The sequence below is a fragment of the Chlamydotis macqueenii genome, chromosome 5 (genome assembly GCF_036417535.1).
Source record: "Chlamydotis macqueenii isolate bChlMac1 chromosome 5, bChlMac1.mat, whole genome shotgun sequence".
Classification (NCBI taxonomy): domain Eukaryota; kingdom Metazoa; phylum Chordata; class Aves; order Otidiformes; family Otididae; genus Chlamydotis; species Chlamydotis macqueenii.
The window spans coordinates 3,035,377-3,053,977 of record NC_141560.1 but is presented as its reverse complement, the minus strand read 5'-3'; the positions used below and the strand labels follow the sequence as shown (position 1 = coordinate 3,053,977).

The 18,601-nt window shown below is 56.4% G+C and overlaps 1 protein-coding gene across 6 annotated transcripts in view; it reads left to right on the top strand.

The window, feature by feature from the left end:
* TRIM9 (tripartite motif containing 9) overlaps nucleotides 1-18,601 on the top strand; it is a 60,009-nt gene that overhangs the window by 23,020 nt on the left and 18,388 nt on the right. For all 6 annotated transcript variants that reach the window (XM_086749294.1, XM_086749292.1, XM_086749290.1 and 3 more), the window contains exons 2-4: nucleotides 9,870-9,965; nucleotides 10,406-10,528; nucleotides 18,167-18,277. In XM_086749294.1, the coding sequence (XP_086605420.1) occupies nucleotides 9,870-9,965; nucleotides 10,406-10,528; nucleotides 18,167-18,277 (330 nt within the window). The remainder of the gene's footprint in view (nucleotides 1-9,869; nucleotides 9,966-10,405; nucleotides 10,529-18,166; nucleotides 18,278-18,601) is intronic.

Below are 18,601 nucleotides of genomic sequence, written 5' to 3'. Positions count from 1 at the left end.
TCGCTTTGGTGTCTGCATCCATCACATCTGTATGTCTCTTGAGCGCAAAGGGCGTTCCTTTAGCATACACCCTCTTCCCTGGGCTCTCATCTGGGCCTCTGGCAGCGACAGGGTTCGTGCACGCGATGAAGACGGTGGGAAAAGACTGCTTTTAGTTGATACCTTCCCGTTAATTGCTCTAAGCATTCACCGCTGTCTTGCAGGGAAGACACGTGGCTTTGCCCTCCGTGCCTGCGTTGGGCTTCTTCAGGCTTCCCGAGCCCGGTGGCTGCCAGCTGTAGAAGCAGCAAAGCTACCCCAGTAAAAAACCAAAACGAGGACCAGTGTGCAACCTCACTGCCCTTCACTGTTGGCCAAAAAATTCTTTACACTGAGAGTGGTGGAGCACTGGCCCAGGTTGCCCAGAGAGGTGGTGGATGCCCCATCCCTGGAAACATCCCAGGCCAGGTTGGCCGGGGCTGTGAGCAACCTGATCTGGTTGGAGATGTCCCTGCTCCTTGCAAGGGGTTGGACTGGATGGGCTTTGAAGGTCCCTTCCCACCCAAACCACCCAGTGATTCCGTGATTCTAAGCTGGGAGCTGAGGTTCTTGCTGCCTGCCGTGCCCTAAGCTGGCCCATGAGGGACAGGGAGGAATTTATTCCAATCTCACTTGAATGAACCGGCCATCAGCAGAGTTCCTGGCCTTCTCACCGAGTTCACGTCCCAGAGGAAAGCAGACTCAATCAGTGTCATCTTGGTAACAAGACTCCACGGAAGCCTGCCGCCCAGACCAGGATGTGGAAACCGCTCAGCTCAGAAAACCAACCCGCAGTGAGCAGCTGCCACACCTATTTGCAACACTCAAGCTGCACTTCCATCCCGATGCCTGCCCTCAGAGCGGCAGCGGGACCCGCTCTCCTCTCCAGGACACAACCTGGAAGATGTGCTCCAGGAGCAGACCTCACGCGGAGCAGCTGGAGCAGGACCAGGAGAGGGCGAGTCCAAAGCGTCTCTCCTTAAATATGCAGAGCATGGACCTCAGCATCGACTCATTTTACAGATTTTTGTTGATCCATCCACAATATTTGACTTCTTTAAATAGCTTCTCACCCTTACCTTGTTTGTGCACCCGTGGGCAGGCAGCAGACCCTTGCTTAGCTCGTGTTTTTGTCGACATCCTTGTAATAGAGCTGGCAGTTCTCTCTGTGATTTCAAAGGGACGCGCGTTAGTTTTGCCAACAAAAAGCTAAGATAATTTGTTGTTGAGTGTTAATGAAGCAAAGCAGGAATTAATTGGACAATATCAAAGAGCTGTTACTAATATCTTGGTGCTCACATTTCTTCTCCCTGGAGATCAAAGCAAGGATAGATCATCTTCAACACATCTTCACAGCAAGAAGCAGCCCAGGACGTCGCGTACCTCCTGTATTTGTTTAGTCCAAGGGCTAGGAACAGCCGAGCAAGTGGCCACACGTGGACTGATCCACGCTGAGCGTCCCTGTGTGCAACGCTGGCCTTCGTCAGGTCTCAAGGAACCGTCCTAGATCTTCCCTCTTCTGGGGGCTGGCAGCCAAACCAAGATTGGTCCCGCAGCAGTGGCTGGGACATAGAAGGTCCCTACGGCTCTGGTGGTATCTAATAACTTCATCTGGTGTCCCCAGGTTTTTGGAAGCAAGCCACTGGCGTGTTATCTCACAGGCCTCTTGGCAGCTGTGTGTTCTACTGGAGAGTTTTGCGTGCCTGATTGTTTGCCCCTTGAAGAATCATAGAATCACAGAGTGGTTTGGGTTGGAAGGGATCTTCAAAGCCCATCCAGCCCAACCCCCCGGCCAGGAGCAGGGACATCTCCAACCAGATCAGGTTGCTCAGAGCCCCGGCCAGCCTGGCCTGGAATGTTTCCAGGGATGGGGCATCCACCGCCTCTCTGGGCAACCTGGGCCAGTGCTCCACCACCCTCAGTGTCGGGTTAAAGTACAAGGATGCTGGAAATTGGGGGTTCGGGTCCTTCTCCTCGTGCAGGCTTCTCCCAAAGCCTGCTGAGAAATGACTGCAGGCTGCAGAGCACCAGCTGTCCTGGCCACAGGCCTGTGAACCGGGGTGCGGCGGGTTCAAGCGAGCACGAGGATTCACAGCGGGAGTAAAACGCGCTGCTGTTTCAGAGCGGAAGAAGCAACGTGTGACCTGTCCCCCCAGGCACCCCGAGTCCGGGCGTCCCAGCAGGGCTTCTGGAGGCCAGAATTAATTCTTCAGCAATTGTGGCGTAACAACGATGTGCGTTGAAATCCATGCGACGAGAATAATCGATGGACATTGCCGCTGCTGCTGCAGGTTGTAACTGAGAGCAGGGTAAATAAAACACGCAAGGAACTCCGCTTGAATTCAGTGTTGCCCGCAGCAAGGCTGGGAGGAGGCGGAGCAGCGTGGCTGCCCAGGGCCAGGACATCCCGGAGCCGCACGAGAGGTAATGAAAGGGTTTGAGCAAGGTCACGCTTGAAGAGAATATATCCTTGTTTTATTTCCAGGCTGGAGCCTTTGAATCAGTTCTGCCTGCTGAGGAAACACACTGGCCCAGTGTCTGCCTGAACAAAGCCAGCGGCCGCGGCCATCTGTGCGCCCGAGTGACGGCGCGGCCGTACTGGGGGCTTCGGCTCCTGGCTGGTTGTTGCAGTCGGTGCCTCACAGGGAGCAACCGGAGCTCTCAGGGTTTGCTCTTCGCGGGGACATCCCAAGAGCTGCTCCCCAGACCCAACAAACACCCCTAGCCCAGCTCCTTGTTCCAGGGGAGGATGGTTGCACGTCCACGTGTACGATTTCACCTCGGTACGCGATGAATCACGGCAAGAAATACAAACGACCTGGGCTGAGCTGATAAGACTCCAACTCTGACGCTGCCGGGATTGGGGGTGATTTCTGCTCTGTGCTGGCAGCACCCGGAACGGCTTTGCTGTTTTGTTATCGAGGCTGTCAAAAAATGAATGGCTTTAACAAAATCCTCCCAGCTGGCAGGCAGCAGCCCGGCTTTGGGGCTTGGCACGGGGCAAAACCCGCTGCATCGCCACCCCCAGCGCGTCGGAGGGCTGTAGACAGCCCGTCTGCCTGCCAGAGGAGCCAGGAGTTTTTTTCCTGGCCGATTTCTCCGCTGCCTCCATCCTGGCCTGGTCCACAGGCCCTTCTGGAGTGGGGCTTCCCACTCCACCCAGCTGTGGGTGGCACGCGTGAGTCTGCTGTGTCGCTGCGCGGGGACAGGGGAAAATGGTCAAAGATGAGAGGAAGGAGAAGGCTTGCGGGAGGAAAATTCCCTTTGCGCGAAACACAGTCTGTGTCCCTGGGGATGCTGAGCACCCTCAGCACCCGCTGCTGTCGGGGGACACTGGGTGCCCTCAGCGCTGCGGAGGGGTTTGAGGGCTGGGTGCTCTGCTGCTCCGCTCAGATCGATACGGCCATGCCGACCTGGACCCTCGGGCATCCCACACCCACCGCGTCCCTCCCAGTTTGCACCGAAAAGGCTGCCCCTCACCCGTGCCCCATCCAGGCCTGGGAATCCTTGCGGAGCTGCACGTGGGTGCCACCGCCGTGGAGGTGAGACACCCCAATGTGTTCCCACCTCGGATGTCCTCCCTGCTCGGGTTCTGCCTGGGGTTTTCCCAGAGTTTCAGCGGCAAAGAGCCGCGTGCTTCCCCCAGGAGGGTCCAGCAGGATCTGGGATTAATGGTAGCGGGTGCAGTGGCATCTCTGCCTCTCCCAGAGACGCGGGGGGCCTCTCCGCAGGCCCTGGGATTAACTGCAATGTCAATACAAATTACCCCAGAGATAATCCGCTCTGCAGATGCCTGCTGGCCCCGGAGAGCTGGCCCGCCTTGCGCGTGCGGAGGATCATCTGCTTTGCCAGAGTCCAGCTGCCCTCCAGGAGCAGCCCGGCCCTGAGGCACGTTCCTGCGTGGAGCTCCTCTCCCAGGGGCTGCTGGATCATCTTCCTCCTGGATACCCCAGTTTCCCTGCAACGAAGGAGGAGAACCAAGGCCCCCAGTACTCCATGGTACCGATCGCTGCCTTCCCGTCCATTGCTTGCCCCCTTGTCTGCGCCAGGGGAGCAGGATCCGTTCCTGAGAGTTGGTTTCTACCCTGCAGCTTGCACCCAAGGGCTTTGCTCACAAACCTGGCTCTCTACGTGCATGCATCGTGCTGACAAGTGTAGGCTCTTCCGTCTGTTACTTTATTTGCAGCTTTATGTCAGGCTGAGAGCACATCCTTCTCATGGGAAGCCAGCAAAACCTGAGCTGGACCCATGTCAAAACACGCAGCAGCGGAACGATGCGGTGTTTGGAGAGGGGTAATTCAGACCCGCGCTCTGTTCCTGTCTCCTGCCTTCGCTCAGAGTTGGTTATTAGGAACTAAGATCAGAGAATCACGGGATGGTTTGGGTTGGAAGGGACCTTCAAAGCCCATCCAGTCCAACCCCCCTGCAAGGAGCAGGGACATCTCCAACCGGATCGGGTCGCTCAGAGCCCCGGCCAACCTGGCCTGGAATGTTTCCAGGGATGGGGCACCCACCACCTCTCTGGGCAACCTGGGCCAGTGTTCCACCACCCTCAGCATAAAAAAATTTCGTCCTTATATCCAGTCTGAATCTCCCTCCCTCTATTTTAAAACCATCACCCCTCATCCTGTCACACCAGGCCCTGCTGAAGAGTCTCTCCCCACCTTCCCTGCAGCCCCCTTTGGGCACTGGCAGCTGCTCTCAGGTCTCCCCGGAGCCTCCTCTTCTCCAGGCTGAACAGCCCCAGCTCTCTCAGCCTGGCCTCACAGCAGAGCTGCTCCAGCCCTCTCAGCATCTGCGTGGCCTCCTCTGGACCCTCTCCAACAGCTCCACGTCCTTCTGATGTTGGGGGCTCCAGAGCTGGACGCAGCGCTGCAGGGGGGTCTCACCAGAGTGGAACAGAGGGGCAGAATCCCCTCCCTCGCCCTGCTGCCCACGCTGCTGGGGGTGCAGCCCAGGGTGCCGTTGGTTTCTGGGCTGTGAGCGCACGTGGCCGGCTCATGTTGAGCTTCTCATCCACCAGCACCCCCAAGTCCTTCTTCTCAGGGCTTCTGTCCATCCTTTCAGATTAAGATCCATAAGATGGTCCAGCTTTGCTCACCCAGCAGACACAGAGCTTCAGTTGCCTGTATCTACTCAGCATCCCTGCCAGAGCCGTGCCGAGGTGGGCCTGGGAGTGAGCGCTGGTCCTCAGCTTTCAAGGCTGTTTGCTGCCTGATTGCTCTCCAAAGATGCAGAGGACTTCAACAGGCGGAGAGCAAGCAGGCTATGACGACAGCGACACTCTTCACCGACCTTTTGGGCATGGGATGAGGTTGCCTTGGGGTGTCACCCACCATCTGCCAGTGTTTCCAGTGCAATTTCAGGAGAGAAGAAGAGAGGAGGAGTTCTGAGAAGGTTCAAGTCTGATAGCAGTAGGTGCAGCGGCATAAGGTGTTTTTGGCCGGAGGTCTTCTTACGTGCACACGGGTAGTAAGTGCCTCGCCCTGCGTGGTGTCACGTCACATTGTGTGCGTTAGGAGTGGGCGGGCAGAGCCCTAGAAGCTGCTCTCTGTGAGCGGTGATCAGATGGAGCTGTTTCTGAGCAGGTTTCAGGCTCCTTTCCTTCTGTTCCTCAGAGCAGCGGTGAATCCAAAAGTCAGGTTCTCGTGACTGGAGCCGAAAGCCAATTAGCAGCCGTTTAGCTTCATCAACTTCCTGGCTGAACACAAGTTTTAATTAAACATCTGATTTTAATTAGTCAGGCATCACGTACAGTAAGCTTGCCTCAAGGTTGAAAGGCTGTAGGTCCTATGCTTCAGTTAAAAGAAAGGAGCACATGCCTTTGACTCCAGCATCTGTGACAGCTGCTCATCCTTTGGAGGGTACAAGCAGGACAGCTGGGAGCAGCATCCTTTCTCGCCATGGCTTATTCCTCCTCTCTTTTACCTCCCTATGGATGGTCCAGCGCAGGAACTGGCTGCGAGGTGACTTGGTTGGAAGGGGAGAAGAAACAGGAGCTGGTTGCAACACTTGGGATGTCAGAGCAGGTACTGGGCCGTCACTGTAATGCCAAGAGCTCTTCTGGGATGAGTTTTCTGTCTTGGGCTGACAGGGAGCACCTACCCCATCTGTGGCTGGTAAGGAGGTGCAGTCATCTGAAATCTTAGGTGCCTCCAGTCCAACCCCCCTGCAAGGAGCAGGGACATCTCCAACCAGGTCACGTTGCTCAGAGCCCCGGCCAACCTGGCCTGGAATGTTTCCAGGGATGGGGCACCCACCACCTCTCTGGGCAACCTGAGCTGGTGTTCCTCCACCCTCAGCGTAAAAAAATGTCTTCCTTCTGTCCAGTCTGAATCTCCCTCCTTCTATTTTAAACCCATGACCCCTTGCCCTGTCACACCAGGCCCTGCTGAAGAGTCTCTCCCCACCTTCCCTGCAGCCCCCTTTGGGCACTGGGAGCCGCTCTCAGCTCTCCCCGGAGCCTCCTCTTCTCCAGGCTGAGCAGCCCCAGCTCTCTCAGCCTGGCCTCACAGCAGAGCTGCTCCAGCCCTCTCAGCATCTGCGTGGCCTCCTCTGGACCCTCTCCAGCAGCTCCACGTCCTTCTGATGTTGGGGGACTCATCTCTCCTCAGGACTCCAGGTACTTTCTCCAGTGTCAGAGCCTGCAAGCCAGTTGGGATTTGAAACAAGAGCAACTGTTCTTGCCCTTGTTGGTGGCCAACGCTAGCTAACTTCAGACTTTTCTCAGTATGCCAGATGGAGCTGTCACACAGAGCCGGCTCTGCAAATCCAGCATCTGACGCCGAGCAGGACCCGGCGCCTCCTAAAATAACAGGCTCAGCTGGCTCAAGGTAAACCTGGAGGAGCTCCATCACTGGCAACTGGGTTATATGGGAGGAGAACCAGATCAGCTCCATCTGAGAGGTGATGCGGAGTTGAAAATGGTGCTTTTCTCCCTTTCTTGGAGCCTTCTGCACTGCCTGCGCTCATCCGTGCTCAGGGACAAGGGAGAATCAGAGAGTGACAGAAATCCCTTTGTCAGCCAGCCTGGGAAGGAGGGTTACAGAGCTATTAGCGAGCACAAAGAGCGGACGGATGCTCTCCTAAGTGCTCTGGGGACAGAGATTTAAATGCTTAGCTCCCATTAATGCTAATGGGAATTACAGAGGTCTCTTCTTACTCCCTCGGAACAAGAGCGTTGAAAAAGAGGCCAGCTTTCCGCAAAGAACAAATTCCCTCGATTTTCAGATGCTGCTAAATGGGATTTTTCTTCGTTTCACACTCATTAATTCCCCTGCCTGCACTAGCTCGGAGTGGGGCTCCGCTCCGGTCCAGCGCATGCGAGCTGGCTGGCCCACCGCGTGCTGGAGGACGCTGGGTCTCCGTCTGTCATCCCCACAGTGGGGTTCCTGGCCCCGAGAACCACCAAAGATTTTATTTCCACGTGGAGATGCAATGTTCCAGCTTTTCTCGGGGAGAGGAAATCCCTTCCAGCATTCATCAGAAACTTCAACGGCATCTTGTTTCCTGCGACCTGGTACAGCGCCCGCAGGAGACACGGCTTGAGGTCCTTCTGACCCCGCGTGGAGGACCCCTCCTGAGTCTCCGTCTCCACGTAGATCACACACTTGTGGGAAACCAGTGACTCTGCCTCCTGCGTCCGGTGATTAAATCCTTCTCCGAAGCGACACGCTGCGTCAAAGCTTGGGCTTGCTCTAGGGGTCACGGAAGGTACCTGTAGAATTTACGGACCCGATCACTCGTTTAATTTCTCTCCTGAGTTATTAACGTAACAACAGAAAGCAGAAGGACTTTGTTTTTCTGCGCCGTGCAGTTATGAGTCACGTTGTCACCGCGCCTGCAGCGCTGCCCTTAATGAATACGCTCAGGCGTGCCCGCCAGCCCCCGTGCACATTCCCATACGCGCTCCCGTGTCGCATGGCATTAATTAACCTTCTTTAACGGGCTCACCGTGATGGCTTGCAGCTCTGAATCCCCGGCGGGGTGACTCTTGCCATGAGCAGCAGGAATGCGGCGGAAGAGCCGGGCAGATGCTTGTTTCAAAGGTGGACGTGCCCAGGAACGTGTCTCTGCTCCAGGAGAGCCTCGCCGTGATGGGAACCCCTCCTGGAGATCGGCATGAAGCTTACGCCGATGAAAAACCAAACCTTAGGGCTCCCGTGTCCCTGTGGCCACCCATCGTAGGAACTGGGGTCACCAGCTTTGCGCGGGTGATGCTAGCTCTTACTGCCCATCACCGTCAGCTGGGCAGGCCGGCGTCAGCACCCCAGTCTCCATGCTGGGGATGAGGGACGTTCGCTGTGCACCTCACCGACCTTAACGATGATGGAAAAAATAGAGTTTCCTGACTAGCTCATGCCCCTCGCCTGCAGGCACTGGTGGCACTGAGAACATCTCAAGCAGAGGAAAGGGGTGCGGTGGGGCTGAGGAGGAGGACGGAGTGTAAAACCACGTGGAGGGAGGGTCTGAAGGGGATGGACCATCTTTTTGTGGATTTTTTTGTGGCTGCGCCATGGAACCGTTGTGCTGTGAGACTGGTGGTGTCCAGGGTGGAGGAGCTGCACGTGGACGGCGCACACTGGTGTCGCAGAGCTCTTATTAAATTTTAGGAGCACATTTAAAACGCTTTCCCGTTAGGAAACCCACAAAGAGTTCTGTTGATATAAAAATCCCCTTTCTGAGGTGTATGTTGATAGAAGAAAAAGCCTTCTGAAGACCTTACTAAAGGAAACAAACCCATCGTGCTGCAATTTTAATGAGGAGCTTGTAAACATAACGAACTCCCGCTGATTTTCTCTATTAATTGCCTGCGTTATCGAAGACCAGGGCCCTGCGGCGCTTGGCTTAAGACGTCTTCCTAAATCTGGGAGAGCTGGAGCCGCACGTGGGTGATGGAGACTCTTGCAGGGGCGTAGCAGGGAAGGACGAAGCAGGGCTGGGTTGTCCCTGCGGTGCGTGAGGCTGCCGGTGCCGTGAGGAGCAGCTCGGGCTCCGACCTCGGCTGGGGAAGGGGAGGGAGGAGAGATGGGGAGACCCGCTGCGCTGACTTACCCATCCCATTTTTATTAGAGACGTGTTCGCTGATTAGCTCCACATCCTAACGACTCGGGCACGATAAATTGCAAAGGAAATGCAGAAATCGCTGGGGTTGTATTAACAGCTCCCGGGGAAGCCGCAGAAAGGTCGTTTTCTAGGCCATTAAGTGGTCGCCATTCGTTCGCTGCCTCGTCTCTTTGATGGCAATCCTTTTTCACTCTATTTCAGCCCAGCGCCGTCTCAGCAGGCACTGCGCTCCCGTGACATCGTGTCCCTTCTGCACCGTGACCCCGCTGCTCCCCTCTCCCGTCTCACCTCCTCCCTCTCCCCGCAGCGGCGTCCGGGGGAGCGCGGCACGGCGGGGCGGGTGCCAGCCCGGTGCCGACGTCCTGATCGCAGGAGGGACGGTGGCATGAAGTTTTTGGAGATTTGGGGACATCAGCCATCTTCTGGGTCCCCTTCTGTGTCTGCCGCAAAGAAAGATCCTACCTCAAAGCCTGCGGGGTGTCTGCAGGCATTTTGCAGCCCACCAAAGAGGCAAAATCTTTCCGAATAACTGAACTCCCAGCAAAAGGGGAAGATTCTGGAGTTAATGTTTGGAAGGTGCCATGAAAATGCCAAAGCAGAAGACAGGATCGTTGTTATGACCGTGTTGTGGAGCTCTGCTCAGCACAGAGCAGGCTGTGGGTGCGCGTTCCCACCCCCAACGCCGGAGGAGGAAGGGGGAGTTGGTATTTTGTGTGATCAGCTCCTCCAGCACCAGGAGGAGACCAGGGCATGGAAATGACCTCTCTCTTTCTTTCCCCCTGCAGAGCCAGCTTTCCCAGGCCCTGAACGGGTTGTCAGACAGAGCCAAGGAAGCAAAAGAATTCTTGGTCCAACTCCGCAACATGGTGCAGCAAATCCAGGTACGGTGTCTCCTGGCTGAGGAGCGGCCCCTTCCCACCAGGATGAGCTGTCCTCTCTGATTCTCTGTCCCAGCTCCCCAGGGAGATGCTCTCCCAAAGGGAGACTTTTCATATTACCCCCCTGCAGCCCTCCCAAAAACTGCTCCTCCCAAAGTTGCCATGGAGAGAGCAGCAGAGACCCCAGCCCTTCCTGTCTTTGCCGCAGGTGGATCCAAGGATGTGGCAGGAGGGACCAAACCTGTTCCTCACTTGCCACCACCACTTTTGCCGTGAGCCAAAGGCGTAAGCACCCCATGTGCTAACGGTACGGGTTTGTGTGTTGCGGTGGTGCAGCTGCACATATGAAAACGGCCCGTGTGGTATCTAAAAAAAAAAAAATCAGATTTCCCAACGGAAATGGAGATGCACCCCGGACTGTGATGCTCTGCTCTGACCCGCAGGAGAACAGCGTGGAGTTCGAGGCCTGCCTGGTGGCCCAGTGTGACGCCCTCATCGACGCCCTCAACAGAAGGAAAGCCCAGCTGCTGGCCCGGGTCAACAAGGAGCACGAGCACAAGCTGAAGGTGAGCCCCTGCCCGCCGGCTCGGGCGGTCGGGGAGCTTCCCGCTGGGTTGGCAGTGGACGGGGACGGTGACTGTGATGCTGTTGCTGGGGTGAAACGCCGCGGGGAGGTCGCTGCAAAGCCGCTCTTCTTGCTTTTCACGTTAGCTACATTCCGTTTTGCTGCAGAAGCCCAGCCCGCTCCCAGCGTTACAGGCCCTGAGCAAAGTGCTGCTTCCTCCAGGTCGTCGTTCCCACTGAATTACTGGGCCAGTTACTCATCACTGGGTCAGCAAAACCGTGTGTTCGGCATCCACAGGCTGGAAAATGACCTTGTTCATGTCTCCTGTTGCTTCTGGGCATGATCCTGAAGGATGCTGAGTGCCTGTAACTTCTGCTGGCTTCAGCTGAAGTCCTGGGGCACTTGGTGTCGTGAGATGCCAGTTTTGTCGTCAGGCAGGAGCAGGAATTGCTCCATTTTCATTTCTGGGCTTGGTGAGCACCTCATGGCTTCAGGTTTCACCGAGAGGTGAATTGTTGGCCTTGGGGGAGCTGAGATGCAGCTCTCAACGTGAGCGTTGAGGTCAGCTGTGAAACCGGGCTGGCATCGTTCCTTCCCTCGCTTCGCTGTGTCCTTTCAGGTGGTTCGGGGCTGAGGAGGGAAGCAAAGGGCGAAATCTCACCTGGGAGCGGTGGGGCAGGTGTAACAGCGCCCAGTATCTGTTGGATGAGGTAGCTGCACCCTGGCCATCACTGGTGTGGGCCAGCTGAGGCATTCCACACCAACATCGCTTTGTGCTTCCAGTTGTCCTCTTCCAAGGGCATTTCAGTGTTCTGGCTAGAAACACGCGTGTCTCTTCTCTGCCTCTACTTGCATCCCCCCTGGTCTTGCTTTGGGCCACCCAGGAGGCTCCCAGAGGGATTCCCGGACCTGCCTAAAATGAGGGAGGAGGCCACCAGTCTTCGTTCTGCCTGCCAACGATGGACACCGCAACACAAGGGCTTGTGAGCGTTTCCATCAGGAGATGGACAATAGCAGCTTTGTGGGACTGAGCCCAGCACCAGCGCTCGCTGTCCGACCATAAAGCGCGACCCCAGACAGGCAGGCCACGCCGCCGGCCTGTCTTCTAGGCGCGGAGAGGACTCCCGCTGCCTGGTGGGCTTTCTTGCCCTCTTCCCCTTCAGGCCATGGTTAATTAAACTTCCACAAAGCCGGGCAGCACAAAGGGATTTCCCTGCTCAGCGCAACCTTTTGCTTTTTGGCCGGAGGAAGGGAGCTGCGTGCCCTTACATCCCACCCCCGTCTACCCTCGTTACCAGCTGGGCTTTGTCATTAGGCAAAGAAAAGGCCCATAAAAAAAAGAAATAGCTCCTGAGTTTCAGACTAGACTCTTAAAATCAGCCCTTGAGCTTCCCTCCCTGAAGGACCAAGCTCTTGCTGCTTTCACAACCTGCAGATGGGTCAAGGGGTGCAAGGGAGTCTCAGTCGTGTTGGGCACCTCCCTGCTGTCCTCACTGTGCACGCGCAGGGTCCCCCGGCCACACCAGGCCACCGAGGCGGGCGTTTGCCACCAACCCTGCGACCCAGTCCTGTGTGCCCGCTTCTCCCGCAGTGCCACCGTCCCCGTCGTGCTCTGTCACCCAGAGGAAGGGGCTGCTCAGGTCATCACCGCGTAGGGCAATGTCCCTTTTGCCCCTTCCAAGGAGCCCCCCAGACAAAAGCAGCACCTGCAGCTCCAGCTGGGCACGGGCTGGGCTGGTCTCTCTCGAAGGGTCAGGGGAACGCGATGAGATGTGAAAGCAGCATTGTGCCTGGAGCAGCTGCCTCCTGACGGGACGTGCCCCCCACAGCCCGAGGCTGGGGCTGGCTCAGGGGTAACAAAGCCTCCAGCTCTCGCTACGAGGCTCTGGTTGATGTTCACAGCAGGACAGGACAATGCTGACTTGTGCTGATAGCTTCACCCCTTCCCGTAGGAGACCAGTCCAGAGCATCCTAGCCTGGCCTACGTGTCCACTTGTCACTGCCCTGTCCCCAGAGCTGAGGAGGAGATGAGCAGTGAGACTTAGCTGTGCCACCCAGGAGCCCTTTCAGATCCAAACTGGTTGCTGCAGCAGCCGACGTGGAGCCGCAGCACCCTGGCTGCAGCCGATCTGTCCGTGGGCTGTCCCTCCTGCCTGCTGGGAGGTCGGCCATCCCGGCACGCTTCGGCAGCGTGTGAGCGAGGAGGAGAGGCACGGAGGGACAGAGCCAGCTGGTGCGCTGCCACAGGCGCCTGTCACCGGGGAGCCCAAGTTCCCATTCCCGTGCAGCGTCCGGATTTGGTGGTGACTTGGCTTCAGGGCTGACCAGCTCTGGCTTGACACGTATTTCCTGGAGGGAGGCACAAATCCAGGTTTGCCTGTGGGCCAACACTAATTGCTCTGGAGGGGGAGAGATACGGAAGGAGGTGAACTTGGAAAGGATGTTCCTCTTTCCTCAGCCTCCACCTACGCTTGGGTTCAGATGAAGAACCCAGGCTTTCAAAAGCCTTCTTCTGGCCTTCAGGTCGTGGGGCGCCTCTGCTCTGTGATTTCACCATGGTGCTTTGGCCGCAGAGCCTCTGCAGGCAAACAGCGTTCGGCACATTTCTCAAGGGAGCTAATTGTGTAGGAAATGCTCGTCAAGGGCTCCTGTCTGTAGCACTGGCTCTCCAAAGATGAAATGCTGGTCCATGACCCTTCTTTAGGGGGTACAGCCAGGATTTTCCAGGAAGCCCAAGGGATCTTGGTGTCCCCCATTGGATTAGGTTGCTGGTTTTCAGGACTGGCGTGAAAGGAGGAGAAGCAGGACAGAAGCCCAGGTTGGTTTCCTGTACAGAAACACCAGACAGGATGCACAGGTCAGGGTGCATTGTTTCCCAAAGGTGCAGATACCGGATCGCTGCTTTCTCTTACAAATCCCTCCACACTCTGCACTGTTTTCCCCCTGCCGTGGTGTCTGACCACCTTGAGGTGGGCATCGGCACCAGGAGCTGGGTGCTGAGGACAAGGAGCTCTGCAGAGCTGTGATCAGGCTGCAGGGATGCCTCTGGTTTTCTGATGTCCCTCAAGCTTTCCGCTTGTTCTGCTGAAGATCTGGATCAAGTCTGTTCCTCTGCAGCCTCTGTCCCTGTGCCGTGTTCTCCAGTGGCTCTGCCCTGAAGGCCAGGTCTCCATGTCACACCTTCCCACACTTGTTGGTGCCATACGGAAGCCTTTGATCTCCACAGGCTGTGCAAGCCTCCAGGACGTGCCGCCACCAGCATGATATGGCGTTAACGCAGCAGCTCTGTTTTTCCCAGCTCCAGCCTAAGCCTCTGCTTCCAACAGCAAGAGGCAGATCACCATGGAAACATCCACCTGGAAACGCTCTGCTCAGAGGACGCGTGGCTGTGGGATGCAGCACGATGAATCCGTCGGGATCTGTCCCCGGGATTTTTTGGGGCGCTGCTCCCCCTGACACCACCCTCTGTCCCCAGGGCCGTGCAGGTGACCGTAGCCCAGCCACGGAGGAGGCTCCGTGTCCTTCACGTCACATCCCCGCCCGGGCTCGTCCCAGGCGCTGAGGAGCTGAGGTTCAAGTGAGGTTGAGTGCCTTGAAAACCGATTATCTCGCCGAGTACTAAAAAGAGGAGGAAGGTGAAGAAGACATTTAAGTAGAGATGAGTGCAGACGTTATTGCCTTCTAGGAGCAGTATTAACATGTAAATTATAGTTAATGTCATCTAACAGGGAAGAAAAGCTCTTGAAATACATTTCCTATTTTAAGGTGGTAGCGAACTGCTGTGAGTGCGCAGCGAATGTCCTTTTTATAGGCTGTAATTAGCAGCTGGGGGCTGGCTGTTGCCTCCTTCGGCACCTAATGGAAAAAAAAAGGCATGGAGCTGCCCAAATCCCCTCACCAGATGAGCCGTTAGCCCTTTCCCAGAAGACGGCAGCGTTCAGTGAGGTGTGTTACCCGCACAGTTTCAGGAGAGGTTTGTAAAATGTCTGCCTCCGTGCGGAATTCCTGGCAGCCTGGTTTTCCTGGCAGTCTGGTGAATGCCGCAAGCCCTTCGAGCCCTCCCGCGGCTGCCCCTCAGCTCAGAGCAGCCTCATGTGGTGACCTGGGTCCGAGGCTTGAGGAACTTCCAGATTTCCCCCTCAGCTCTCTCCGTCGAAATACTCTTCATTACTGGGAGCTGAGGAACCCCGGGGAGGGGAAATCCCTGACGCGTGAGGAGAAGCACAGGATGCTTAAGGCCGTGTGGAAAACTCGTGGGCTTCGCTGGCCCCACTGGGTTTAGACCGTGCCTTCAAAGGTCTGGGAGATGTTTCTGTCTTATTTTTGAAACTTTTCATTTCCCTGATCAAAGCGATTCAGAGTCCCACTGTCTGCATTCCATTTCCCTCGTGTGGAGCGCGGAAGCCATAAAGGCACAAAGCCCCGCTAGATCCCAACCAAAGATCTCTCTTCTTGCCTTGAAAACTGTTTGTTGGTGGTGAAGGGAACACGGATTTCCGCTGTTGGCTGCAATTAAACTGCTGTTTCGTGCTCCGGTTCTCCAGGTGAATAGGAGCTCAGTACCCAAAGGGGATGGCAGAGCGACAGAGCAGGATCGCTGGGGCCAAAGGTGTGGGCTGGGACAGAGCCATGGCCGCTGCTTTGGGTGCAGTTTCTGAGCACCTGGGCTTCCTCCAGTTGGGTTTTGAATGTCTCCATGGCTGGAGACTCCACAGCCTCTCCGTTCTGGTCTTTGATCACCTTTACAGAAAAAAAAAAACAAAACCTTTTACTTATGTTTAAATGGAATTTCTTGTCCCTCAGTTTGCACCCACATGCGTAAAGATTCACGTAGCCTCAGCGGCAGCCTGCAACAAGCACTTCCACTCCCAACCAGCCCTTTATCCGCAGGGATAATCTGCCAGGAAGCTCGGTAATTAATCAGCCTGGAGCCTGGCGCTGGCCTCACCTCACCCTGCTGCCGGGGAGCGGGGCAGGGCAGAGCGACAAAGCTGGGGCTGGCGTCTCCGTGCCCCGGTTCCCTCCTCCCAGACAGTGCCAGGAAGCCCCGCTGGTCTTGCGCTGCCACCGGAGTGGTGGTGACGGGTCCCCTTGCCCCACCAGTAACCCAGTCTCTTGGCCAAGGGGGTGCTGGGGGTGCCAGCTGCGTGTCCAGGGCTGTGCTGGGACGCTGTGCCTGTCTTCACCGAGGAAACGCTGGTTTTTGGAGGCTGGTGTCTGGCTGGCCATGGCAGATGGCAATGCTGCTGGTAATACTTTGAAAGCATCTACTCCGGCAGGGAGAGGCTCACAAATTCATTATCCTGGGCAAACCAGACAGAGATTTAAGCTGCAAAGGAGATAAGAAGATTGTTTTACCAATTCCATCTTTGCTGTCTTCGTGGCGACGTGTGGATTTACCCGGAGAGGGGTCTCACATGAAAGAGGAGGTTGCTGTTCTGGGCTTTTGAGGTGGAATCCCCACTTGCCCATCTGCAGCCCAGCAGGCAGGGAATCCAAAACCTCGCTCCAGCTCAGTCAGCGCGGTCAGGAAATGCTCCAACAGCACGGTTGGAGTCTGCAGGCTGGGCTCATCTCACAAACAGTGATAACATCACGATCTGTAGCTGACAGACCCAGCATCCGCACGGCCGACAACCCTTGCGAGAGCAGAAACCCCCCCCCAGCACCCTCTATCTGGGCAGAGGAGATCAAATTCATGCAAGGGGCTGCAGGTTGCTGCAAGGCTTTGCACCCCTCTGTGCCTCTGGATCCTGCCCCGGAGGACTGACCATCCCCGTGGAGAAAGGAAGTCCAGGGGCTTGCCCACGCTTTTGGCAGAGGTCAGTGGAGGAGTCCAGATCTCCAGGATCAGCTGTTGCCTCCGCTTCATCCCAGCAGAGCCATTCCAGTGCACTCCAGTGTTAGAAACTGGCATTGAATGAGCTCATCCTTCTAACGACAGCATTTGAGGTCAAAACCAGCGTGTGCCCATCACGCCGCTCGTTAGCCCTGGTCTCAGAGCGATCCAGCATCTCTGCAAGCTTCCGTACACACGTCATGGTCCAGAGGAGCAATCTGGGAGCTCCCCTTGCTGCCTTGTGTGCCCTGCACACGGGGTGCACTGGCTGCTCCCCCCTCCCCAGTCCCAGGGATTGCTCCAGTCTCCCTCTGGAAACGTGGGGCTGGGATTGCTGAAAGCTGCTCCTTAAAAATCAGAATTGTGCTTTGTGGCATTTCACAGAGGCAGATACGTTGTCCCGAGCTGCAAGACCGGCAATTCTTTTCTTCCTGTTAGGTGATTAAGTAGAGGTGATTAAATTATAATTAAACAACACATGATATGATTGATTGCCCTGCAGGAGTCCTCGCCCCCGTTGAAAGCTGGGTTCATTCACCGCAGGAGGCTGACACGTGCTTCCTTTCGCCTCCCCGTCCCTCGGAGCAGCAGGGATGCTCGCAAGAAGAGATGCCCCTCTGCCCGGGGTGGTGGTTCCAGCGCTGCCGTGCCTGTGGAGCGGTGGGCACGCAGGCGCCGGGATTCACCGACGGCGGTGCTGAGGACACTACTGTGCTTTCGGAAACGTCATCGCCGCTTATTGCGGCTTTTTCCATCGCAGTGCAGCTGCAGATGCTGATGCGAAGCTCGTCTTTGCTGTCTGTAACATCCTGAGTGGCTGCGGTCTCTGGAGCTGCATCGCTTTGTTAGTGGGGAACTTCACACAGCTTTAAAACTCCTCCAGAAGAAAAAAAAAAAAAAGAATTATCTGCCGTGGGCATGTTCCTCTAAAGCATAAAATCTCTCTTCCTGAGCTGCTCTGCCAATCTCCCACGACAGATGTCTCGCCGACGCCGGGCGCAGACCTGCGCTGTCTCCTTCTGCGGGGATTCAGCGTGAGGGACCAGCCAACCTTCAAATCCACCCTCGCGGCGTCGGAGCCTGAACCCCGTCCTCCCTGCTGTGTTTTGGGGAAGCTGTGATTTAGCACGCGGAGCTTGGCGTGCCGTAAGGAGCCCTGCCGCAAGGCGTGCAGGATTTATCTCCCCTCTCCCTCTGAGCTCATCCCCAGGCTTCTGCTGGAACCGGCGGAGAAAATGAAGCAATTCTGCAGCGTGGCCCATCTCAGATGAGCACCTCCAACAGATCATCAGTCAGAGCTGAAGCTGGGGGAGGTGGTGCGTTCATTCCTCTTGGAAATACCAAAATACCAGGCTCACTCCTCACCCGGGGCGGTTGGGTGCAGCTGCCCCGGAGCCGACCCCGCAGACCGGCTCCGCGCCGAGGATGCATAGGGCGGCCCCACGGAGGCTGTGTGTCTATGGAGGCAGGCATCGCTTTGCCTGGAGTTCGTAAGCTGTCATTTGGAAGCTGTCTTAATTAAGGACAGAGCATGGAGCTGCCCTACTGCTTTGAATGATGATGTGGGTTAAAAATTTTGAGCTAAACGAGGCTTGGCATTGTTTGCCAGGTTTCCAAGGATCTGGAATTTAGTGTATGAGTCTTGGCCAATTCTGCCTTTTTCTCTTCCCTTGAGTCCTTGTCTCCCTTCACATCACCCTGACCCTGTCCCTGTGCCCATGCAGCACCAAAGCCCGTTTGCTCCCCGTCTCCCAAAACCTGACATCTCCGAGTGACGCTGCTCTCCCTGTCCCGTTGCAGGTGGTGCGAGACCAGATCTCTCACTGCACGGTCAAGCTGCGCCAGACCACGGGCCTGATGGAGTACTGCCTGGAGGTCATCAAGGAGAACGACCCCAGCGGCTTCCTGCAGGTTGGTGTGGAGCTGCTCACGTCGGGGCTGCCAGGGGAGCGGGAAAGGCATTGCACAGCCGAGGGCTCAGGGGTGACATAGCAGAGTTGAGGGAGATCCAGACTGGATATAAGGAAGAAATTTTTTACACTGAGGGTGGTGGAGCACCTCCCAGGTTGCTCAGAGAGGCGGTGGATGCCCCATCCCTGGAAACATTCCAGGCCAGTTTGGCTGGGGCTCTGAGCAACCTGATCTGGTTGGAGATGTCCCTGCTTCTTGCAGGGGGGTTGGGCTGGATGGGCTTTAAAGGTCCCTTCCCACCCAAACCATCCTGTGATTCTATGA